At 40.3% G+C, this 27,111-nt stretch overlaps 1 protein-coding gene across 4 annotated transcripts in view; it reads right to left on the bottom strand.

Annotated features, from left to right (window-relative positions):
- The window catches only part of THSD4 (thrombospondin type 1 domain containing 4), a 270,932-nt gene extending 249,001 nt beyond the window's left edge, over positions 1–21,931 (bottom strand). For 2 of the 4 annotated variants that reach the window (XM_071813860.1, XM_065847274.2), the window contains exons 1-2: positions 21,629–21,931; positions 2,037–2,144 (exon numbers count right to left, since the gene is read on the bottom strand). In XM_071813860.1, the coding sequence (XP_071669961.1) occupies positions 2,037–2,065 (29 nt within the window). In that variant the 5' untranslated portion in view covers positions 2,066–2,144; positions 21,629–21,931. Of the gene's footprint in view, positions 1–2,036; positions 2,145–21,358; positions 21,379–21,628 lie in introns of those variants that run through there. The other 2 variants (XM_071813861.1, XM_071813862.1) reach the window with 2 other exon arrangements.
- Positions 21,932–27,111: the final 5,180 nt, after the last annotated feature.

The raw sequence follows: 27,111 nt of genomic DNA, 5'->3' as shown, positions 1-27,111 counted from the left end.
TGTGAAAGGAAGTTGAAACTTGGCATAAGGAAATGTATGCTTTCATCCTCAACAGGTCAGGATTTTTCTGAAAGACTACAGAGTCCCAAGTGTAAAGTTCTTCTGAAATCAGGCACAAGATTGGGAGCTCTGAACTCAGTGAGGACTGTAATCTTCAAAGGAAATTACTTACCAGATTAAAGTTCTCAGTTCTAAAATGCAAAGTTTTATTATATGTGTGATTACTCCGTGCCAAGCTTTTCCTGACCATTCTTTAATGAGGTTGCACTGTAATCCACATCTGTATGCATGTGCTCAAGGACAATGAAGCTAGTTTTCAAATTTGCTTCTGTATCTGCAACTGAATCTCTCGGAAACAACGGTACCAACCTACTATTTCAAACACACAGGAAATCTGCCAGGAATCCTTAAGCTACCCTGAAGTAAGCCTCTTGCTTCAAATCAGTGTGCAGCAATGTAATTTTTTTAATGTTATTTCCCTCAGTAGCTTGTTTTGGCTAACTTGGCTGGACTAGGCCTTTTTATTTGTCATGTTTGACTAACGTTAGGCCTCCCAAGCCACAAACATAGGCTTCTCCAATTTCACTGGGTTTGTTTCAGGTATTCTTACTGTGCAGAAAAGCCAAAAAGAGCAAGTGGTCCTCAAAATAAGGCAAAACTTTTCAAGTGTACATGAACAGGTCAGGTACCAATTGCAGCTGATTGATGGCTGTTTAAGTCAGGCCTCTGTGTAAGAACTGTGCTGATATAGCCCATGCTCTCACAGTTACGGCACTGTTTGGAGCCAAGTACCTACTTTAAAGCAAAGTCAGGCTTTAAACTGTCAGTCTACCCAAGTTACAAAGAGCAAACATGCACAATTTATTTTACTGGCAATACCATTTTCTGTTTACCTGCGGGCAAAGTGAAGCGGTATTAGCTCTGTCGTGGGAGTAGCAAGAAAACGTTTGTTATTTAACATCTCATTTAGAAACACCTCTCAGAGTTCTTCCTCTGTCATGGCAGCGAGTATTAGCTCTCCATGAACAAAGCTGGAGGGTACCAAAACAGATTTCTTGCATGGCTGCTGTCCCTTGATAGTTGTATTTTATGAAGAGCTACCATAGCCAACTGTAGATTGCCCAGATAGGAGTGAAAGTATTTTAGCCAAGTGATTAGTACTGACCAGTGCAGTATGGCTCTTGTCTCATATTCCCGACTTCCTCCCAAATAAAAGTCTGCAAAACAGCCTAAGTCTGGGACAGCTTGGGAGGAGATATGCAGGGACAAGTCTCAACAGGAAAAATAACACAGGTCATGTCAATAATATGCAACAGATCAGTTTTGATGTGGAATCTGCCCTGGCACATTAGGAGGGTGCCAGAATTGCACTTCAAAGATCGATGTCTGAAATCCCCAAGAAGGAAGGTTGTATCAGAGCTATTACTGACAGTATCCCCACACAAATGAAAGAGCATGCAGCTCCCATTCCTCCTAGGAGGTCAACTGCTGTTTGTGTAGCATCACAGCTGCCTGTGTTCTCTGAATCTGCTTGCCCAACTACAGAACTGGACAGACCAGCTTAGAAACAGTGAAACAGTTGAATGTTTCCTTTGTCAGGAAAGGTGTTTGAAAGATCTTTCCTGTGTTTGCCCACTGGCAAACTCTTTCAGGAATGCATAATATAAAACCCTGAATGAATTGCAGCACAGGTACTAAAACATGTAAATCAGAACTTAAGCACACTGATCGTAGTTGTACAACCTCATCAAAAAAAAAAAGAAGTTTCCAGTTACATATGCCATCACATTGGCACATACTAACAGATACTTTAAACATAAACAAACACTGAGAACATTCTTTTTTTACTATCACCAAAGAATGCTATGTCTGGTATGCATGTACTTGACTACTTGATCTTTGGACAAGATTTTTATTTTTCCTTCTATGATACAAACACTTCTAACACCAAAGCAAGAGACAACCAAATTGATATTTACTGCAGTGTGTTAAGAGCATATTAAATAAGATTTTTAATGTTTTATTGCATCACTTACCTTAAAGTAACTATTAAACTGTCTACCATGTTCCTTTAATGCAAGGTGTCTTGAAGTGAAAAATACCTCTTCACTGTGGTACAGCAAAATGCCAATCACACACAAATCCTAAAGAAAGAAAAGAGAAAAACCTTTAACACAGCTTATTCAGTGTTCTCCAGGATGTCTATGAAACTAGGATCAGACCTAGATTAGTCATCTCTTCCTCAGTTCTTGGGACTTCACAGAAATTCAACCTGGAAATCCAGTGTATGTTACATGAATAGAATGGACATGCCCCATTTTTTGCAACAGGACTTCACCAGTGCCAAAGTGTTTTGCTGAGAGGCTGTGGGATGTAAAGTCTTGATTTGATTCCCAAGGATGCAAATCTGATATTAAATTTACTTGCCCTTTTATCTCAAATTCCTGGTATGTCACTTGTATGATAATAAAGCAGTTTTATTTAAGGTCTTGTGTTAATACAATTCATATAAAGGAAATTGAGTTAACAACTTCTATTCTATGGTAATATCATTAATACACTCTCCGTTTTGTGAGCAATGCAAGGATGATTCTGTTGTGAGTGCTCATACAGTCTGCAAACCAACCAAAAAAACCCAGAGAAAAGCAGTGTTGTTCCCTCTCTATTAGAGATGGCAAACCCAGCCACAACAAAGTTAAATGCCTTGTCCACAGGCACGGCGGAAATCTGGGGTTAAACAGCATTCTGAATGCAAATTCAACTGATCCTTATTTCTAGGTACTATCATTGCATCATGACTTCAGCAAATGCATAGAAGCCCTACCAGCCCTTGAGAAGGTAGGGTTTGGAAATACTCTCAAACCTTCAGGCATCAGAGCAGTTCTTATTTTGGTAAATTTGTAATCATGTGTTGGACACCTAAAATGCTGCACTGGAATTTTCAGGCAGGAGAGAGATCCTTACAGTAAAGAAATACAATATAAATCGAGGAGGGCAGGTGGAAGGTGGGAGATGCAAGGAAGATACAAGGAAATAAAACAGTATCAGGACTGAACCTAAATCCATACATTTCAGAACTTGGTCAGCCGCTGTCTGTATCTTGCCATTTACAAGTGGTTACATAGTGAAATGCAGAGGAGCGCACAAAAACAAGAGAAAATTGCTGTTCTTAGATAAAGGACGCTCCATTTCTGTTGGCCAGCCAGGTAATTCAAATGTGCCTGGAAAGGGACAAGATTATAAGAACTTAAGAAATTTGCAGTTAAGTAAAGTACAGATTCTGCCACTAGAAAATGTGGATTGCTTGCATGTAACTGGACAAAGTAAATATTGTCCCCCTAGCTAAAATTCAAAGAAAAACAAATTTGTTTTAGGAAATCACAAAATACTTAACAACCTTAAAAGAAAATTCCTCTTCTTTTTTTTTTTAATTGCTCGATTGTTTAGTTTTTTACATGGAAAGCATTAAAAGTTGAGTACGTGGAAAAGTATCATGACATAAGTACTGCATGTCATGAGTTTGAGTTTGTCATGAGGAAGAAAGCGTAAGGGCTGAGCTAATCTTCATCCTTTCTGCAGTTCTGTGGTTGTCAGTAGATATAAGAGGCTTTCTCAAAGTTATTCATCAATTTCACCACTTTATGTTGTACAATTGTTTTATAAAGATGGGCAGCACTTCTGCAAACAGATTTTAAGTCTAGATCTCCTGCAACACTTTACACCATTTGAGCTTTTAGCACACAGTTTCAGAAAAAGCTGCCTGTCTTGAAGCGTCACGCAAGTCCGCATCCACAGCTCTAACACTAAGCATTCAGACAGATCCTCTGGGATGCTGCTTACTAACAGACATTCAGAATTGTGAAGGAAACAAACGTCTCGCTTCCTGCAACCCGACTCTTAATTACCAAACATACTGAGGCAAGTATTTTCTATCACTTATTGAAAATGGAGAATACACATGTAACATGGATTGTAACCAACCTGGTTTCAAGCTTTTATAATTCTGGTTTTGGGTGTGGTTTTTTTTTTTCCAGATGTACTCTGTTACATTTATTTTTTTAACTCCACAATAATCTTTTTATCCAACATCCTTGCATGGAGGGACACAACCTCAGCAGAACATTGTTACGGGATATAAACTCACAGAAAAAGAAATATGCACTCCCCTAATCCACTTTGTAAATGGCACCTCATTTGAAAAGCAGAAAAGATACTATTATAGATTTAGTTTTGTGAAGAAGTGGGGGAGGGAAGTCCAGTGTTTTTGGAGATTGTTCTTAAAAAGAGTGCTTCAAGTCCATGTGTATGTTTCCAATTTTTTCAGTCCATCTGTATCTTTGTTGTCAATGGCAGGTTGCATTACAAACTCAACTTTCAACAGTATTTCTATGTTTTTTTCAAAGCAGTTCTTACTACAACTCATAGACACATTTCTCTTGAAATATCATTAAGAGCACATAGTGTAAAAACTGTTAAGTACCTAAGCAATTTAAGAGCTTGTTTTCAAAATTATTGAAGTGCTTAGGTGCTTACAGCCTACTGTAAGAAATATCATTTTGGCAGTGGTGGTTTTGATATGAGAAAGTGCAAACGTGACAATCATTTTCCCTCCAGAAGATCCAGGGCAAAATGAATACCTGAAATGGCTAGACAGTTAACACTAGGATTAAATAACATGAATTTTGGCATGGAAAACTTTCAAAAGCCTGATGAGGTGTACAATGTGTTAGTCACTGCAATAAGTCTTGCAAAAGTAAAAGTCAAATTACCTTCCCACAAGGAACTTAAAAGCACTATAGACCTGTCTAGGAAAAGAATTTCTAGAATCTTCTAGCAGAAGAGATATTACTGTGTCAACTGGAACAACCCACACTCTTGTACTTCAGCAGAGTTAGCAAGACTTTCTCCACTACATTAAAATATTTGATATTTCAACAATTTTCCCCATTTCACCTCTCAACGAGACACAAACGAAGTCCATGAAACTGGGAAGGGTAAAAACCAAAATCTACACACATCCCACGCACCCTCCACCTCCCCCACCCCCCAAAAAACCAAAAAACAAAAACAAACCAAAAAACAACCACAAACCACACACACCAGAGGATGGAAGGGAATTCAAACCTTCCCTCCAGAACAACCACAGCATGACAATCAAAGGGAGTGAAGTTTCATTGCATATAATAAAATGTGCATCAGGCCACAGAAAATGAGACCAGATAAAAAGGACCTGATTAAAGTCTGCTCCCCTTTGACATTGTAGGGGATACCAACACCTTCAAACTGCTGCTGCCAGTCTCAGCAGTTACGCTGCTAGTCATGAGCTAATCATAACTATCCTTTGTCTTGATATTTACTGACATTTACTCTTGACACTCCCAACATTACATGCAGAGTCTCCCTAAATCATCTAAGTCTGGCAGCCCTCTTGTAGTCAGACACTGCAGCTCTTTGTCAGCAGGGCTTAGATAAGTGAAATTAGAAAACAAAACCACTAATTTGTGTTGGATATTTCAAAATGGAGCAGAAATTAATAATGGTAGTAACCCAGGAAAAAATAACCTAGTAGGCTCATGGGCAATCCCAGAAATTTGCTTCAATATTTATCTTCCTGGTAAGATTATGTATCCTGTCACAGCTACTGATCACGTTAACTTGAAGTAGCTATGAAACGTGATCACCATTCTGAAGTCATGTTTCCACTGATGTGCAAAGCTCTCTTTTCCTATTACTTAGGGAAAAAAAAAAAAAATTATAATTAGAAAAGCTTAAACAAAAAATATTATACCCTTTAAGATTGCCTTTGAATCTGCTGCTTTGTACATTGGTATAGCGTTTCTCTTAGTTGTTCACACCTACTAAACAATGCTCAATGCAAGTCCTTTGGATTGCATTCAAAATTCACTACATTCACCAGACTTTGATAAAGCACTTCACAGTGCACCAGGTTTATCTGGCTACATAATTCGTGCATACCTTCGGCAGCTTGCACTGCAGCTGTTGACACTTAACACCTGAGTTTTAATCTCTTCAAATATTCATTAACTACATTAAAACATACACTTGTCTCCAAAAGCTGCATAACAGGGAAACCTAGCACTAGATCCGATGAAAAGTTCTGATGCTTACATGGAGCAAACATTTCCATGAACCAAAAATTGCAGGTAACTCCGCCTAACACTGAAGGTGCCTCTCTGTTTTACTTTAAATGCTTTGAAAACTTTAAAGTTCTCCTTCTGGGTGTGTCCAGAACTACTGCTGTCCAAGAAAGCTCAGTGCCTGTCTCCAATATAAGCTTGATCAAGATCCAGAAGTTTTAATTTCTTTGCCTAAAATCTCACCAAAAAAAAAAAACAAACCACAGTCCTTACAGACCAGTAAGTTTACTCCACAAACAACAACATAAACAGAGACACAATCAAGCCTCTTACGTTCATAGGTGCAGCTGCTGCCTTTTAAACCCAGGGGAGCGATGTGCTGTGGTGCAGCTGCTGGGTGACTGTCCCGTGACGGGCACTTGCGACACAACAGTGTTCCAGAGGTGCTGCCCGGCACCCGCCGCACCCACTCCAACAGGTGACGGTGCCTGTGCTGCGACCAGGTTGTCATACATGGGAGCACGCAAGACACTAAATAAAATAATTGTGAGGTTGAGGGCCATCCTGGAGCAGTCTGAAATTTTGGTCCCATTTCTATAGCCATTTCTTAATTCAGTGAATGTTTCGCTTCTCAAAGAACAGTTTCAGCTCATTTCTTTGGAATTCGGTGGAAAAATGTGTAACATGATTACTTGGCATTCAATTCTGTAACATTTAATTGTACTTTGAAAATCTAGGAAACAAACCCAGGTTGGTGAAATCCAACAGTGATCATACATAAAATTTCCCAAAATATCCATTCACAAGATGCTAACTTGGGCTTGTAAAGATACTGTTATGCTGGAGGATGCCAAATTCAAACAATTTTGCTCTGGTCTTTGTTGAAGCACATATAATTCAATTAAAGATCTAACAGCAGCTGTAAAGGGGAGAAGCAAGAAAGTGCTTGTTTATAGGTTGTGAGCTGCAGTCATATTATATATGACTAGTAGGATTTGTTTCTTTAATGTTCTTCTAGAATTCATCTTTCTTAATCTTTGTCCAAAATACTGTTTATGTATTTGATGAATGTGCACTAGTAATAAAAATATAATAAAAGTGAAAACATTACAACAATGAACCTGATGTAAAATTTACTAAAGACCTCTTAAACTCAGTAATAAGCTTAAATATGGATTTAACACCATAGTAATAGTTTTGATAAACAAATAAAGTATACTGCTGTGGCACGTGCAGTGCTAAGTCAATTAGTAATTCTGATATAACTCTTCTGAAAACATAGTTTATGTGGAAACCAGATTTATTAAAACAAACAAAAACTGACAAAACAAAACAAAAACCAGAAAACACAAAATCCAATTGAGTGCCAAAAAAAGAAAGAATTAATTGTTCTTTTTTACTTATTTGAAGTAACAACGCAGAAGATGACTCTTTCTCAAGATCCAGGCTGCACAGAAATTGCCACTTCTAGTCTTTTGTCCCCTTTCACCTTTTGAAAGCTCTAGCTAATTCTCACAAACACTTACTGAATTTAAAGTTGTCAAGTGTGGTTTCCAGTGGTTTACAATTATGTAAAAGGTAAAATGAATTACAAAAATTAGATCATACATCTCTTCAAATTGACAGAGAGATTCTTGGGATGTAACTGTGTGGTATATATTTCAAATCTATCTTACATTCATTTCAATATTCCAGATTGACAGGCTGTGCAATTTTGGCCAAATCTCTGCCATTATTTTAAAATTCTGCTTAGCAACTACAGCCATACTGATTTCTTTACCTGTAAATATGTCAAAAGTGAGCTTTCATAACTTGCTTAATGGAGGCTGTTTTCAGAAAACAAGGTGTCTCTCTGAAATCAGAGAAAAGTTTCCAACTTTTAGCCTTTGTCTGCGTTTCTTCAAAACAGCACTTGCAACAGCACATAGCTGGAGTTTACATCAAGAGCTGGATGATGGTTCTGAGGACCTACCAACTTTTACATGAAAACCAAGGACTCACCAGCCTCACTCGAAGAGTTATAACACATCCTATCTGAAAAGGTCACGGAAAATAAATATTGCAGCAAAGATAATTGAAGGCACATGTTCAAGGAAAGTAACACACGACATATTTCAGGAATATAATCAGCTATTTCTTAGTAACGCAGCTGGGACACACCCCTCTCATCAAGGAAAAATCACATACATTACATAATTATTGTTAAGTTAGAAGATACCTTCCTTTGCAAAGAGGAAACTTTGTATTTCAGTCATCTGTTTAATGAGAATGCCTGTCTGGAAGAAGACAAAGGTTTTTTTCCTCTTTTTTCAAATCACTTACCATGAAAATTACCTTTCATACTGTTCAATAAACATTGTAAATACATGCCCAAGCATCATATCCTCCACATAAAAAAAAAAAAAAAAAATATATATATATAGATATATAAGGTTGTGCTTCAGAGAATAAAATTTTTGGCCTGAGTATTAGGCAACATTCAACAGCATACAGGCGTGAATATCAAGTGATCCTGGTGACAAGGTACCCTTTGAAAGAAATATTTTATTTACTGATAAACAGATGTATCATTAGCCTATTACAGCTAACTCACTGTGTGGCTCCAACACAAATAGAAAACCTGATGTGAAACTGCCCATTCTCTAAATTAGGAATGATTCACACTAACAGGATGGTGTGAAGAGCCAGCAAGACTCTGTGAACACACAGAAGCATTTCTAACAATATAAAAAATCCTGAACTTTATAGCTGTGATTTTGTAAGGAAGAAATTAAATAGTAGATGAAGGCTTAAATCAACCACTGTCCTCATAAAAACTTAAAAAAAAAAAAAAAAAAAAAAAGGAAAAAAGAAAAAAGAAAAAAAGAAAAAAAAAATGTGTCCCTGTCAAGGTACTACCAGAACAGGTGTAATCTCCAAATATGAGCTTTCACAAAGTTTCTTCTGTTCTGCTTGCAAGTTTTCAAGATTTCTGAGGTGCGTAGGGTACCAGTGTTAGAACATAACAGAGAAGAGAGTATACGATGGGGACTTGAAATCTTTGCTTGCCTATTCAGAAACAAAATATTTTCTTTGGAGTATCAGTGGAGGAAACATCTCCCTGCATAAGTAATACCTCCAAATAATAATACTTTCTGGGAATACTGGCACATTGTTCCAGAACAAACAAGTGATAAAACTGTATCTGTACAGGGACACCCTGAAAGTCAAACCAAACCACTTTTCAAACTTGTTAGCCAGCCTCTAATGGAAGCCTTCTTAGTCCTTGGGAATCACAATAGGTCACCCAAGTTACCAAGGGGAACACAGTCTTGTCAAGATTGACTAAATATTTCACTTCTGGGTAGCTATTCATATCCACTATTGTCAGAGATGCTTAATTTTCTAAAGTAAAGCCCCACACAGTGGAACAGATACTAACTGGAACATTTATCTATAAATATAACACAGGCATCCATTGAAATTACCATTGAGATCCTCAGGGCTCAATTCCAAACTTCAGCTACAGTGACTCCAAGGGCTTCTGTAGCATTATTCTCTATGTGCAGAACTATAAATGGGATAAAAATAATTCCCAGGGAACTTCAGAGATATCTCTGCCTGTTACTTAGTTCTCTGGTTTGGGCTAAGCATTCTAAAAGAAAGACTGACATTCCTCAAGACTCGAATGAGACTTCGACACAGAAGAATAATTAAAAAAAACCCCACACTATTTGTTAGTACAGGTAAAAGCAAGGCATTTCAGTGTCAGTTTATAAGCCCATCTACTTACAAAGAAAACACACTTATAGATTTATATGCCAGCCACAGACAAATGTTTATCTCTCTCACCCACGCGCTCCAGCAGCAAAGGAAGGTGGTCTTGGTGGTCCAGTGACGATACCGCTGCGATTCAATGCAGTGCTGCATGGCAGACCACTGGCTTCCTGTACTCTTTAATGGAGATTAACATGGGCACACTTCCCAAAGTAACTCATCAAATCCCTTTCTATACAAGTTTTCAAGGACAAGTGTTTAAACATGTATTTCAATACTGCCATAGCCGAAGGGAAAAACAACAGCGATTATCTACTGACATAGATTTTGTACTAACCAATGTCCAAAAAAAACCGACAAGGGCTTCTACAATAAACATTAAACGTGATGGAAGGTCTGTTCCCTTCAGTCCTCTCCTGCAGTCAGCAAAACCACCTGCTTTATTTTGGCAAAAAGAGGTTTCTTTTTCCTTCATACAATTCCCACTGGAATAGAGCTCCACTTAAGCCAAAGCGACGAGCACTGCTTAGTTAAGAGTATTTCTGCAACCCAGTTGTCACGACAGAACTGGGCAATGACTTTAATCCACTGTACTGCACCAGGGCATGGGGGAGCAGAGGTGTATCATCTTCTTAAAAGCTCAAAGATTCAAACAAGAGAGTGTCCTCTAACACTACACACCTTCCACAGGTGCAATATATGAGAGCAACACAGGGTTTCAACTGGCTATAGTGGCCAGATTCAAGGATGTAGAAGCTTCTCAGGAACCCACATGGGCATATGTTTTAGGGACCACTGGAAATATGTAACATGTGTCCAAAACAAATAATGCTGTGATACTATGGCATTCAGATAAATCTTAAATGTGTCTTTGCAGAATAAAACACAACAAATCAACTGTTCAAGTCTGTTCTGAAGAAAATTTCCTATAACTAATAGCAAGATTTAGGTGCTTTATTTTTATGAGGCAGTACAGATAACTCCTAGATCATGGAGAGAAACACAGCTCACCATGTAGTTTACACATCCTGCATTGTGGATTACAGTCTAGGCTTCTGAAACATCTTGGAATGAACTACTTCTAAAGGATTGTTTAAATTACTTTGTTATTAAACAATACTATAATCATGATGAGATTCTAACTTATTTCTCATTAAAGTCCTCTCTGATGTGCGGCTCCCCACATATGAGTACTGAAATGCAACAAAGGAACATGAAGATTTATTGTTTTCTTTTATGTTCCTACAGGTCTAATGAGAGGTCTTACATGAGCACTATGAAATTAAGTATTTCTTTCATAATTTTGAAACAGAATACCAGGGAATTTAAACCCAACATAAAACAATAAACTATCAGTGGATCTCTGATGGACAACTGGGAGAATGACAATGAGTTGTCTTGTAAATATTTTTGCAAATATTTAATTCTGCATGCAAATAAATACAGGTATAACTCAGAGAACACACTGAGGAACTGCTTCACAGAGTTCTGTTTAGCTTTCACCCACAATAAAATCTAGATGAAGGCTCTTGCACAACAACGTAGACATTGAATATTCTTATCCTCTGGGACTGATATACAGACTCTTACAAAAAGTTCACTGTTACAAAACTGGATAGGCATCCAAGAGAGTAACATCAAATGTCAATTATGCTATTAAGCTTTTACCATTTAAAGGAGTACATTTGCAGAGGTGCATCTCTTCTTCATGGGAAGATGTTAATGGCGATAAAAAGGAAAACACTAACTTACCCAGCTTAAATTAGTAAGGATGACAAACAACAGTATTATTGTGTCTTTTTAAGAAAGAAAAATGAAGACTCAGTATGATTAGTGACAGCAGAAGAAATGTAAAATTCATATATTCAGAAATCCAGAAACAATTTATTTTCTCAATTCTACTCCTTGAGACTGAATATAATTTTCCTGAAGTCCTTATTTGGTCCAGCTTTGGTTCAGACTTCCAGAAATATCCTAACACTTATATCAATCATACCTCCATGTGGTGAACCCTTCAGCCTCCCGCATTTTAAAACTGAACTGCAAGGTCCTTTCAGGGTGGGGAGTGGGAGCTGTTTATTCTTACCCTGTCGGTTTGAAAGGGATTTCAGACATCCCACAAATCTTGTCTTGCTGCTATGTCTCATGTGCTCTGGTGGTCTGGATGACAGTTAGTATGTCAGTCCATTTAGTGTAAACTGCATCAGTTGTTACACGCCTACAGGAGATATGAGTTCTTACACAAAAACACAAAGATAATCTGTACATTCAAGGAATCTCAGGCTATCAATCACTGAACAGCAAAGCTGAAACATTTCACTCGCTGCAGATTAAAATCTCCCTATTAGGAAAAATATAGTTTGGCAGATGCCATCCAGTGGCCTGTGAAGAATGAGTTCATGGTTGACAGATAAAAGATACTATCCTCACAGAATCACCAACCACCATGGTCACCCTTGCTAATAGCATCATGCAAAAAACTAAATTAATGAGTCAGGAAAACTGTATTCCTTTTGACTCTCAGTCACCCTTTCCAGGTTAGATCCTAGTCTTGAGTTTTTCTCAGCCTATAAGTAAATCTGCTACTGCTTTCAAGAGAGGTTTGCCTAACAGTAGGTCTAAGACTTGACTGTATAATCTGACTTTGAAAGAACCAAACTGACTTTGCTACTTGCAGAGTCATTCACCGGAGCTGATGCATGTGAGTACCCACTCTGGTATCCACAAAAGCCAGAAGGGTTGAAGAGAAAAAACAATAAGAAATACCATACTTCTCTACAAGTCCTGCATGGGCTTGCAAAGAAAGGCAGGTTAATGGAAATCCCCTTTTTAACAAAACAGTGGAAATCAACAGTACAGTTAGTCACAGCATAGTAAAAAGGTGACTGTATCCTGCCTCCCCATTTAGCCACACACTGCTTCATTCAGGATAAGGTAGCCCATTCATGACCACATCTTGCAACACAGCAGCTTGGTAAAAATTACTGCACTTAGTTTTGAGGGACCCTGCACTTCACAGCTCAATGGCACCCCCGGATGAGGAAGATACCGAGCATGGGAAAGTCTGATAACCACAATACAGGTCTACCCAATGACAGCATACACGGCCTCCTGGCTGTATCTAAAACCAATTACTTCATATTGAAGTACTGTTTTCTGCCTACATATAATAAATGCTTTAAAGCATAGGCATCTTTGCTCACTATCATCTCTGTTGATCAGATGTAGCTTAGACACAGTACTTAGTAGTTTCAAAGTTGGCAGCCATGCACATCACAATAAAATCCACTCTCACCTTTCGCTCTTCTTTTCTGACTACAATAAACATCGAATCTAATTTAGTTTATTAAATTAATCTACAATGCAGAAACCTCTGCCATCATCACACCATGCTTAAGGAACTTTTGTAACCATTCTTGCTCAAGCAAACCTATTCAAGTGGTTGGGACTTTGCCTAAGTAAGTGAGAGCGAACAACTCTGAAGAAGGCCCTTATTACATCAGGTGAAAATAAATTAAAGGTCATCTCTTGGCAGTAGAGCTTGAACTTATTTGTGCTTGAGGGCAGGTTTTTACAGTGCACTGACCTTCACCTGACATCACTTGATACTTCAGGCAAAACATCCATATGTCTACAAACTGAAAAACAGGGACTTAAAATGTGAATGAGAGACATCTTGAATTTGCAAGACAACAAGAACAGCCAATTAAAAAGTGCTGGCAAAGAAAACCGAGTAGCTCCTCCAACACTTTGGACTTCAGTTGCTGCTTTAAATAGTCCCTACACAACTGGCAGAGCATGCAAGATCAGCAATGTTCTTTAAAAAGCATGTAACCAAGTTTTGTATGTTGGTGTGTCTGGTTTGTTTGTTTGGGGAAGCTTTGGGATTTGTTTTTGTGGAGTTTGTTTGTTTGTTTCCAATCAGAGTCTACTGCTATTGTGCATATTGCTTAAAGTCAGGAAAGCAGCGTTTTACACAGTGACTTGCAACCTTCTACTTGAGTACTCACTGTTGGAGATAGATGAAGACTTGCTGAAAGGAATGTAACTCACATGTAATCACTCTTTGGGCACTGCTTGACACTGTTTCCTGGTTAACGTAAAATCTGTATGGTCTTGGTAAACAGGAGTTTTGAAAAGCCCAGAGTTTTGAAAAGCCCTTCTAACACAACTTTAGGAAAACCACAAAACGAAAAAGCAGAAACAAAAAAACCCTACCTTTCTGAACCCTCAATTGCCAGCAAGATATATGGGGAAACAGTTTGTCTCCCTCTTCCATTTCAAAGCAGTAGAAACAATCACAATTTAATCACAAGCAGCATGCTTCAAAAGAAGGCAGATCAGTTTCTCTCCAATTCTAACAATATCAAAGCAAAGATATTATAGTTCTTTCATGATCTCAGAATTCAAAACTGCACAGGTATATTTTTTATTGTTTAAAATAATAATAATTATTATATTATAATTGTATATATATATAATTATATTAAACATGCTCACAAACTATGACTCTCCATTCAGCTCTGGTGTGACGAATTTGACCAGCAACAAATACAGGCAGAAGAGACAGCTTTATGACAACTGATTAATTACAGCAGCATTGTCAGTGCCTAAGTAATAAATCTGATCCTGAAAAATTGTAAACAAGATTACTCCAAACTCCTTAACGTCAATGTGAGCAAAACCCTGAAATGTGAGGGGAAAAGAAAAATAAAAAAAGGAGAGACAGTCTTTTTGATGTGCAATATGAATTAACAAGTACAAGTAATGTCTGAGAAGTGAAGGAATATAGGAAATTACATTTTTAATGCCTGCTTATCACCACACAAAAATCAAAACTGACATCCTGCCTTAACCCCCATGTTTCAACACATGAACCGTATTTCCTGGGCCATCAAAGCTGCACAATACTAACAGTTAATGGTTAACACACTCTATTCTTCTAAATCCTTATTCTTATGCTGCTCTAGTGAAGTGCTTAAATTCCACATAGAGGCCCTAAAGATCTGCAAGGATCTGCCCACTGTTCCACATTCACTTCCCCACTGAATGCAGCTCCATGGAACTACAGGAAAAAGGAGACAGAGTTTTCATTGCTGCCAGATTAAGTAATTGCATCCATTCCATATAATTTATCATCCTTTTGGGCAGCTCGTGTCATGGTATGTCATTTTATCATAATTAGCAGGGTGGGATTGGACAGGCTCTTGCTTCTCTTTGCCAATCTGATAAGCAAAATCATTCTTCTTTCTACTTTCGTAGAAACTACATGCTTTAGATAAAAATAACCAAACTCAAATACAACTATAATATACAACCAACTAAGAGCAGCCTGATGTTACCAAGCCAGGACTACAGCAATCACCTTTACCACGGGAAAAAATCCAGGACATCTGAAAACTTTCCAAGTCAACATTTACTCTGAGATTATTGTCAACAGTTTCGCTGAATTTGCCATTTAGAGATAGGTTTGTCCATCCATACATTTCTCTCCAGCTAATCCAAATGATGTATCAGGGGAATCCGTTTGATTCAGGGTTACAGATTTTAGTCATAGGATATTCAAGTATCTAAGTGACATTTTTCTCCTGGGGGAACAATATTCCATTCTCACACATTTCCAAGTGCTGATCCAGGAAGGCCAGGCACAACAAATGTTTTTCACCAAGCAGCAGCTTTCATGAAGAAGGGCTTTTAAAAAGGGCTTCTTTATCCATCCTCTTCCCAAAACAAGAGCAGAGAAAACACATTTCACCTTGGTTATCACGACTCACATAAAAATCAACAAGCAGGAAGCCACACTATTTCTACACATCATTACAGACAGTATCCTTAGGCTCACAACAAACATTTAACTTTGGGCATTTGTCTCCTCCTGTGCTTTTATCTCCCTAGGCCGTGCAGTCACAAAGGACAGACCTTGCCCCACGTCTTGGGCCAGCAACGTCCAAGGTGTCACATCAGCCCCACTTCTACATTGACAGAGACAAATTTGGAAAGGTCCTGCTCACTACCAGGTTTCTCCGCTAAAGTTCATTCCTATACAAGAAGAGGTCAATACATCCCTCAAACAAAGATAAAGGAAGTTCAGAAGTTGAAATTTCCATTGTCACAACAGTTATCCCCTGAATTTAACAAGACTGTAACGTTATAAGAAGTTTCAGTTCAGGAAAAAAGCACAATAAGGCAAGCAAAGTGAAATCAACAAAAATGCAGTAAGAAAAGGTAATTTTCTGAAGAACTACATTATCTCTCTCCACTTAATCACATCTAGCTATGTATTACTTGTGACTTCATAGCAGTCTTAAAGGAAGGAGAATACAGGATCACAGTTATGAACAAGCAGATCCTCTGCAAAGGGTTAAATTTTATCTACCAAATCCTGTAATTTAAACATAATTTTTTTGGTACCCAGAAGGTCTTTGGAAGGCCCCAGCTCCAGGAATCAACTACACGACAAGCACTCCCATTAAAAGAGCAAGTTACTAGCTCTTCCACTGTTAAACAAAAGACTGCAAAGTCTAAGGGCCCCAAAACCACAAAGTCAGATATATTCATTTTAGCATTTCTGGATTTGTAAGCCAATCTGATGATTCTGGAGCAGATCTACCTCCTGATTCCTAAACACTCCATGAGGTAGTACTGCACACTAATGAACAGCCATTTGACCATAAATGCAGCTTCTGTGATTTTGGTAAATGTCACCACCTGATCAATAAAATTTATTTCCAGATCTCTGAAGCTTAGCCGTTTCTTTCCACAAATCAGATGAAGACATTAAATATATCTGTGCTGATAAAACCTCCCTCCCTAATTTTTCATGAACACATTATAAACTGTCAGTTTGACCCTATGTTTGTCAAAATTCAGAATTCTTATGTTATAGGGCATTCCCTGTTCCTGGTGAAATGGAATTTGACTTCTGTTTCACAGACAGTTGTGATGATATGGAAAAACATTTGAGGAAAGGAGGGCTCTACACTTTATGTAGGGCTAACCTCCAAGATTGCAGTCATATCAACACTTGGAAAATATTCACGTTTAACACCAACTGATTAATGCAAACGAGGAACATAAGCCAATGCCCGAGAACAGTTGCATTCATGTATTCTGTCAACTCATTCTACCAGCAGAGAATGAGATTTTACCACAGTTGAGACACAGCGCCCATCCCACTGGAGAAATAAAGAGCACTGCCTGCTTGTAAAACCCAGAGATATACAGAAGCGGTTCTTTACACGTGAATGCAACCATGTCAATATATAGGCTTTAAAGAAATACTGAAACGATGGTTTAAAATGCCATTAAGATTTCATGGCTGAAACCAGTGGTCATTCTTTCCAATGACAAGAGCACATCACATGGGAATGCCTTGATTTGAAAGCCACTGGAGTTAATAATAAGCCTTTCCTTTACTTTATCAGTCTCTAGATCAAAGCTTCAAAGGAAAGAGATAGTGGCTCTTGTACTTACTGAGAAAAGAACCTACAGAACCAACGGAAAAAAAGACATTTTTAAAAATAAATGTTTCCATATAAGGAGTATGGAATCTTCCCGTGAAGGGAAATTCCAAAATCAAGACCAAAATAAATACTAAACTGGGATGCCAAATAGCAGCAGCACAGGACTGATGTGAACTAACCAACAAGCAAGTCCTTAAGATGTGATCTGATGAAACACAGTAATAAACCTACAAGGCACATGTTATATCATTTGGTTTTGTTCATCTACAATAGATATTTTTATTCCAATGCCTTTTTTTTTTTTTTTTTTTAAAAAAAAGGGGGGGCATAAAGCACTTTGCATGCAAATTATCTTCGGGAAATTTAACAGTTGGCCGATGTCCTGTAATTATCATATCTTATTCAGAGATCAAGGAAATGGAGCAAGATGCCAATAAGACTGCATCAGCAGCACACAACAGATCAATGATAGTGTTGAAAACAGAAGCCGACATTCCAGCAACTCACACATGTATCACCTAACCAACAGATAAGGCTATTTTCTCTCAGAAGGATCATATTAAGATCATATCAATGCTGGAATATTTCTAGTGCAAGAACAATTCCTGCCAAGAAGCCCCACATTAAATGCTTGGTACTACCATTTAAACAATATGTAATGGATGTCTGCAGATGGTGTTGACAAGCACTGATTGCTTAACAGCAATCAAAATGCTGAACACTGACCCATCTCTGGGAATGCCATAACCCTGCAGGCAGAAGATACACAAATTTGATGTGCGACATGACACTCGCAAGTCCCCAAGAGGAAAATGGGTGGGACAGAACATTCCAGGAGGAGATAACAGTGTTGTTTTATATTACAGAATTTGTATCTGTTATTGTCAACTAATACAAAGAAGGAAACAAAACAAAATAAAAAAATAAAAATCAGGCAACACTGAAGCACACAGTTTCAGCTCTGCTCCCTTTATACAGAGTAAGGTATGAGGCCAAATTCAGTGCCCATCAGATCACTCTGTTAATCAGTATTTTTATATCTCATGAACATCTCCTAATTAATCTTCTAAATGAAGTACCAAACCATGCATTCTCCCTAAAAGTCTAATAAAGTCTAATAAAAAAAGTCTAATAAACAGAATTTTCTACTGTCATATACTATCCGGAATGCAAGAGAAGTTATTTAAATGCAGAACACATGATAATCCACTCCTACTTAACCTACTGTAGATTAACAATGCAATCATGTCCATTGCTCACATATTTAAACCACATACATTTGTAACTGAATTAGCTTTACAATTAACTAACTCATCACCCAAACTGCATTTATATCAGGTTAAGCTGCTTTCTTAAAACAAAAGAACTCATAACTGAACTGTGTATGTCCCTACTTAAGGGAACAAGGCTTTTGATAGAACATGTTCTCCAGCTAGCACTATGACCATTGGAAGTGTTTCATGACGAAACGCTACAAAATGCTTTGTCTATCTGCAGTGGCAAAGTGATACTATCAAGGTCCATAGTATTTAAGAAGTTGGTCTGATGTGGCAGGTTTCCTGCTCTTACTTTTTTCCTACTTGCAAAAAAATAACAACCTTCTAAAACTGAAGCCTGTTATGATAACACAACACTACAGGGGACACAGTTAAAATTGCTTATGCATGGTTGACTTTGGAGTTTCCTGGTTTTTTAAGAGCTTAACCATCAAACCTTAATTTTCTCTAACAAAACAACTCGAAGCCCATAGAAGTGTCTACACTGACTGCATTTAACTGTAGATGATAAACCTGAGTTTTAAAGTAAAAAAACAAACAAACAAACAAAAAAAAAACCCCACTATCAATACGAAGTGTCTGACCAGCACTCCTTCACCTCCATTTTCAGTGCAGTCACCACTGAATAGTCTGAATATCACACATTTGATGTCACATCACAGAGAACTGAGACTGCTATGTGGAAAACCAGCTTTTCTGCTTCCATTATCCACACAGAGTCACACACGCAGGCCAATCTAGGTCTTCGAGATGATTCTGTTTATTTTTGTGTTGCTTTCAGGCTTCACTTAATTCAGATTTGCCTAGCACAGTTATTCAGTTTGTTCTACAGCAAAAGTAAAGGTTTTATACTGTGATCATAAAACTCATCACTGCCTATCAGCAACCTAATTAATTTTCTGCAATTAAATCTGCTGGAGCTCTGAATGAACCTGTTGTTTAAAGCGTGAAAAGACAGAAATCTTGCACCATGCAACACCTCTAAGTGCTTCTGAGAGTTAAGAGTCTGGAATCACAAGTTGGTCATTCAGCTCCAGTGGAGCTGTTTCAGATTAGAGTCATCATCAGCAAGACCTGGGATTAGCCCTGCTCCTAAATAAAACCTGACAAGCTATGTTTAGGGCACAATTATGACAAATAATCCATGTTTCCTACCTACACTTGCTCTGACGGCCTCTATATGATAACCCAAACCAACTGACCTCTTATTTCTAACTTTGCTAAAAATTGTCATTTTACAGTACTTTTCTCCTTGAAAGCCAGTCTCTCCTGCTGGTCTGCTTAACTCCACTGTGCCACTAGATTCCCTGGGAGAACCGTGATAGAAAAGAAAGCACAAAGAATTACAGTTGTCTAATGAATATTAGCAGTATCAAGTTTCATTTAAAACCCTTGATGATATTGAATGGGTGGAAATCAACATCCAGTAGATCACCACTAATTTTACACCAGAAAGAAGCCTAAATTGGCAAGCTACGGCTTGACAGACCAAGTTGGTAAGAGTGCACAGGCAGTTCCACAAACAGTACTAAACTCAGATTAATGTGGGTTATTTTGAGTTCCTACTCTTGCCACAGAAGACAGAATAAACATGCACAGCTGACTGGCAGAATACTGAGAGCCCATTAGACAGCTATTTCATCCATGGCATAATACCCTTATATTGAGCTACTAACAACTAGTTATTTAGATCATAGTTTCTGATTAAAAAAGAATAAACTGCACTTATTCATCAAAAGATAACCATAAAGCGAGTTACAAGTATTTCTGTTACTTTTGCTGGCTATTCACATAATAGATGCAACAACTTAAATCTGTCATCTCTGCTAACAGAAATCATCATGCCAATATGTAACTCGTGTTGTACTGAAATCCTGAATATAAATCTTAGTTTTGCTGATCCCTTGATTAAAAAAATATAGATAAACAAATGAAAAAGTACAGAAAAAGATGATGACATTGGCAAGAGATATGGAAGAACTCCCATATAAGAAGTGACTAAAAAGCTAAGAATTCTTTATCCTGAAATAAGGGACAGGTGAGGCAGACTAATAACAAAAGAATACAGCCCTGAAAAAACACAAAGACAGCAAGTAGAGAACAAGTGTAATTAATTTTACAAGGACTGAATGGTATCAAGCAGCAGATTTAAAAGAAGCAAAAGGAGGTAGGTTTTCCACATACCATATCAACCTGTGGAACTCATTGCTGCCGGCTTTTTGAAACGATTCATACTTCTAGCACCTCCTCCCCCCCCATTCAGACGCATTAATGGCAAGTGTGTAAGGGGCTACTAAACAGACGAGTGTGGACACACTGACAGAGTTGAAAAACTGTAACGCTATAGCTGAAGGAGGAAAAAGCATTCTGAGATTCCCCTCTGCTACAGCGAATACCCCTGTAGCCTGACAACTGAACAGTTCAGCGTTGCTAGAATTTAGGTGCAGGAGAGAGCGTAACAAAGCCAGGAGAGCGTGAAGAGAAACACCAAACGTCAAACGCAGTTCACGCTTCGCACGCTGTGCCTAGACAGACCAAAAGACCTGGCCCAGAACGAGAACAATTGCGACACGCATTCTTCGCGAGGAAAGTTATTAACTTCTTTTACTCTCCCGTGCAAACTGCTGGACTCATCTCAGGCTACGTGCAGTTGCTGCTGCCGGTGGGACACGGAGGCGAAGTGAAGCAGCTCCCTACCCACCCTCTGGATGCAGCCCCTGGAAACCGAGCGTGCACGGAAAGCAGCTTGGAAATGGCTACTTACTCAGCCAAAACCAGGCAAAAACAGGAGGCGCAGGAATCTCGCGGAGCGGACCAGAGCGCTCCCTCCCAGCCAGGGCACACTGAAGGCTCCTCGGGCCGCGGCTTCGAACGCAAACGCCGAGCAGAGCTGCCCTCACCGCGGCCCCGCAGCCCCGGCCATCCCGAGCCCCGGCCGCCCCGGGCACAGCCCGCACGCCCCAGCCGCCCCGGCACCGCCGCCCGGACGCCCTCTCCCTGCTCCCCCCGGCAAGGCGCCGAGCCCGCCGCCCACCTGGCGCTCCCGCTCTCCGTCCCTCTCTCCTCAGGGCGCTGCAGCGCGGGGGCGGCGGGCCCGGCCTCACCTCAGCGCTCCGCTCTGCGCCGCCGTCCCTCGCGGCGCACGTCCCGTCCGGTCCCCCCACGACGAGGCGCTCTCCGTGCGGCGGGGGCGAGAGGGCTGACACCCGCACGGCCTGCGGCGCATGGGAGGCGGCGCCCCCTCCGCCGGGAATGCCGGAGCGCGGTGCCGGGCGCCCCGCAGGACCCGAGGCAGGTTCCCGGGGCTGAGGGCGCCTCTCCCCGCGCTCCCGCCCGCCTCGCGCGCAACGGCAACGGCGCCGCCGAGCCCGCGCCTGCTGCCCCCTGGCGGCCGCCAGCCCCGCGCAGCCCGCCCGGGCCCGCCCGCTCCACTGCCGACCGCGCCACGCACCTGCGCTCGCGCCGCGCCCGCCCCACGCGGCACCGAGTGCGTGTCGGGGGGCAACGGCGGCCGGGCGGGAACCAGCTCCGCACCGGCAGTGCCCGAGCGCCGGGCTGCACAGCGCGCCGGCAACACGGACGTGCTGCACGGCTGCTATATACATCACACAGTATATTGCAGCCTGTAACTTTGCAGTTCTACAACCTTACAGCGGTTGTGAGGACGGCACTAGCACAGCCCATGCTGCTGCCCTCACACACTACAAGGAAACATGAGAGAGAGAAAACTGCTATCTCCCCGCTCACTGCCATCTGCTTCTAGCAAAAATACAAGTAGAAGATAATGCATGATTTGCCCAAGTGTCTGAGATTTGAAACCAAGCCAGTAACAGCGATACACCAGCACTGTGAAAAGCAAATCATAGACAAGTATATATGAGGAGGATCTTCTCTTGATAGCTTTTGAGTCAACATCTGAGGAAGAAATTGGATTTGTCTCTCTGTTCCTGCTTTATATTAAGTGTACTGGCCCTAAAATCCCTAAGGACATTTTTATTGAACAGTGCAATAAAGTGTCCAGCATGAGCTCTAAACCTCAGAACCAGATAGTCACTGGCAACAGTTCATTGCAACATTTAGTTTTATGCTTGAAAAAAAAACCCCAAAACTATTAGTGTTGTGCTGGAACTGATCCAACCAGGTGAACCCATTTGCTTTAAAGAACAGAAAAAAAGGTTGTTTTTTCTTGGCAACACTGTGGGCTCCACTACACTTGAACCCAGCTGAACCAGTAGAAGATGATGTGTCGAATGTACTATTCATTGCACTGAAAAAAATACTCCCTTCCCAAGCCCATGTATAGCAACAGCCTCCAAGCAAAAGATCTCCTGCAGAAAACTTCCTTTTTAACCTACGTTAAACAGGCTATTGCTACAGCATAGAACTCCCAAGCATTTTCAGACACCTCGTGGGCACCACAGCAGATCTTGGTTGTAAAAAGACAGCTGCATGCAGCTGGATGTTAAAGCTTTCTCACAGGCAAAGAAAGGCTGCATTATAACAGCGAGAGAAGGGGAGTTATGCTACCTCCAAGAGGTCGAGGTCTCACTTGTAGTAAGTGGGTTTGAGAATCACAGATTTACTCTAGGGAGAATTCCTCCAGTCCCTTCTGAGTTCTGCTGTGGTTTGGTGTAAGGTAAACACATACCTGTGCTCCAGAGCTAGACTGAAGCCTGTTTGGTAGCAGTAGACAATCTAGCAGGAAGCAAATGCTGTGTTACTCTGGTTGTGACCTAATGAAGTACATATAAAAAGTGACTAATTGCTAAACCAGGTAGCATGTGGGCAAGAATAACTCTGGCAGATTACAGTATTTCAGTTCTAATCTCTACCACAGATTAGATGTTCCACTTCTTCCACTCTGCCAATTATACAACTACTGTTTCCTTCTGGGAGAGACACAACCACAGCCAGATGGATTAGAGACAAGAATTTCTTTTCAAGAGTGAAGACCTAAGTACTTTGATATTAATAAATTGATTAATGTACCTAGCCAACATGGTAGGATTGCTTTACTTGAGACAGTTCCAAACTCTATATATTGGGGAAAGATTGCTTAACCTGTACGCATCTGAAAAATAGCTATCGAACTTTATCAGGCCTCATGGGGAGGAGGCCTTGTATCTACATTCAGGGAAACGGAACAGTACTAGTGTCCACTCCCAAGGTCCCAAAGACCAGTTCAGCTGGGCACGAACAGCATCAGAAGAATTGGAACCTTCGTACAATTGGACAGAGAGCACAAGGAGGCCTTTTGAAAAGTGAGAGAACGTACACCTGTAGCTCTTCTCCCTTCCTGTCTCTTTTGCTCCCTTAATTTTCCTAATCTCTCTCTTGTTTTCTATTTGACTTTCGGAATGACTGCTTCCTCCTAAGGGCTGAAGCAGAGTCTTATCTCTCATCCCTCCCTCTCCTCCTTCCCCTGCTGATGAGCTGTTCAGAACAGCATGCGTCATGTTTTCCCAGCAGTGCAGGAGGAACTTTTGTCCCGCTGCTGAGGGGGAGAGGAGCAGCCCTTCCCACACCTTATCTGTGCATCACAGCAGCTGACACTCGGTTTGTTCTGAACAACTGCAGAGCTACAAGTCTCTCATTCTCATTACATTGCAATGTTATCTGAAGTCTTTCATGGCCTTACATAACATATGTGGCTATCTAAGAAAAAACCCAATGTACTATTGGCTGCTCTTTTAATTCTAAGAGATGGTCATGAAAGGGATTGTGAAATGGCATCATTCTTTTAACTAGCGAGCAAAAACATAAATGCTTGAAAGAAAACATAATTCAGTAGTTTTAATGTAATTTTTCCTGCAGTAATCCACAAAGGAAACGCTTGTTTAAGGTTTCAACTTGCCAGCAGAAGATGCAGTAGAAAGTAGTGCATTTGAGGGAGGTATCAACTCGCCAAGCAAAAGAAAATCAGGGTGAGGACAGGAATCCACATATTTCATCACTTGTTCAGCACTTGATGTTACAGCCACATCTTGTCTCCTCGTGCGAGGGCAGAGACAGCTACCAGTGCCACCCAGCAAGTTGCAAAGATTCAGATTTGAGATGCAAGGGCTGGGTATTAGGGTACCTTTACTTCCAAAGCTGAAAGATTTCCCTGCCCATGGCCAGTTCTTTGGTCAGCTGCCTCAGTGAAAGAATAGCAATCTATTTCACTTAGTTTAATTACGATTCTTTGGGTTACAGCAGCCTGAGAACAAGACATTCGTGTTATTTTAAAAATTCAGACTAGATTACAGCATATAATTATAAGACCAGCAAACAGGTAACAAGGTAGAACAGGGGTCTGCCCTGCAGGACTGAACTGCTGTTCACTAGTCACTATGAATCGTCTCACACTCCCAGTGGGAATACAAGCATGTGAAAATCCCCACTGGAATAAGGAAGGAGAGAATCTGAGAAAGATCAGCTTGTGGTAGAGTAGGAAGCTAGAGTTACCCTCCCCTGAATTGTTTCAGCCACTTATTATTTGTTTCAATACTTCCCTGTGAGCCACTAATTGTCGCAGTGGGATCTTTCTGCTTCATTTCCTTCTCTTTGTGAGAGCAGGCGTCAACATTGCAAAGAGTTAGAAATCTGCTGCCTAGTATATGGAAGACAATGTCAGATTTGCACTATGTCCAGCACAGGTCAGTGGCACAGTTAAGCCTTGGAAAGTACCTTTTATACAAGCATTAGATTTCAAGATCTGGGGAGAGAAAAACCACTATCACAAAACCAAAACAAAATAAAACAAGGACACATGAGTTAGCTTGCTGGCCTGGAAGATAGACAGTGTATTTTTACAGGCTTTCTCTTCACCCCTAGGTCTGTTACTCTTTAAGCTGGAATACTAGAAAGAGTACATACCACCAAAGGAAAAGAATAGTAGCTAGCTCAGTTGCAGCTCAGCTATCCCGAACAACAGTAGTGTTTTGTAGTTCACACCCAGAAACTCCGTTCAGAAAAGCCTCAATTTTTGCCCCATTTATGCCTTTCCCCAGTGCTAGGTGGTCAGTTGTCCCTGAGATGCATAGAAGGAAGTTTTCCAGTTAATATGTCACATTACAGAAATTGGAGAACGTCCCTGTTTTATGCGTATTCTACTTTGCATGTGAGGGTGAGTTTCAGGAATGGCACTTTCACTCTGGGCTGTGGTTCCACCGCCTCACTCTTCAGAAAACTCCACAGCAGCAGAGCAGGGCAAGGTGTCTGTCTAGCCAAACAAAAAAGGACTTCCCTCTTCTTCCTCCATGACAAATATTTCTCTTTGGTCACACACCGGAGGATTTCTCCATGTTCTGGGTAAGCACCAGCCACATCATGTACAAAGACCATGTCCCTTGCTGTTACTACTGTGCTACATACAAATACCTCAATAGTTTTCTTTATGTGGATGTACCCACTATTTTTTCCCATTGCCTTTTGTTAATCACCATCTTTAGTCCCTTAGAGCTAGCGTTACAAAGTTTGTGTCAAATAACCTGTCTACACGTGTTTCCCACTTAAGCCTTCCTTTTAAATCACCTTCTTCACAGCAGGAAATATGAAAGACAACCAGAAGGTTACACAGATTTACGTGAAGCAAAAATATGCCTTTAGGAAACAGGAGAGTCATTCAACAACTGGCCTTGCTAGTTTTTGTTTCTTATCTTTACTATCTAATCGCATGACTGTAGACCTACAGCACACACAGTATGTGCTGTTTTACATTTATTTTCCTTTGTTGTTTCTCAGCTGTATAATTTAAAACTTCTTTCTTTGACTATATCTGTAACTACAACACATTCTAATACGGAGAGTGACTTGGCACAATATTGGGTGCAGTCTGTCTGCCATCAGAGAGGCATTCTCCAAATGGGTCTGCCTGCCTCAAGAGCTGGGCGATCTGAACTGTTTGTTTAAAACCTGACTTCCTCCAAAAACAGCCATGCACAGCTGGAAGTCTATTAGCAACTGTTAAATAACTGGAGATTTAGACCAAAACACTGGAGCAGGGTTAGAAAACTTTTAGCAACCAACTAGATATCCCATGGTAAGTGGGAGCAAAGGGTGCCCACATTGCTCAGAAACAAGCAGCCAGGAAACAAGCCACTTTGCTAGGCAGTGAAACTATTAATGCTCAATACTGCCATGGAAAAGAGCTAAGATCCACTCGTGGATGTTAGAAATAATCATGGACTTTGGCATCTTTCACAGTTTAGAAAATGCATATGCCCGGTCACCAACAGTCTTTGCCCAAGACATCTTTATTTCCCCAGGATGCAAAGGCATAGTTACAAGGACCTAAGAATAAGACGCAAAATGTCCTGTATTCTAGCTGAAAAGCAGCTACGAGACAAAGTATAGGACATGCTGAGTAGGAGTTATGAGCAGCTAACTCCCTCGGGATGCTCCAAAATCAGGGATTTATCAGTGGGAAAGCATAAGCAGCAATGCTCGTAGTGCAAACGTCTTGCCACAATGGGCAGCATGTGGCGAGAAGCTTCTAGTAGAGCAGCTCTGCAGCCAAGATAACCAGCTCCATTA

The sequence above is a fragment of the Patagioenas fasciata genome, chromosome 12 (assembly GCF_037038585.1).
Source record: "Patagioenas fasciata isolate bPatFas1 chromosome 12, bPatFas1.hap1, whole genome shotgun sequence".
NCBI classification, from domain to species: domain Eukaryota; kingdom Metazoa; phylum Chordata; class Aves; order Columbiformes; family Columbidae; genus Patagioenas; species Patagioenas fasciata.
Note: the sequence above shows the minus strand (reverse complement) of the source record. Positions and strands in the feature narration are given on the sequence as shown.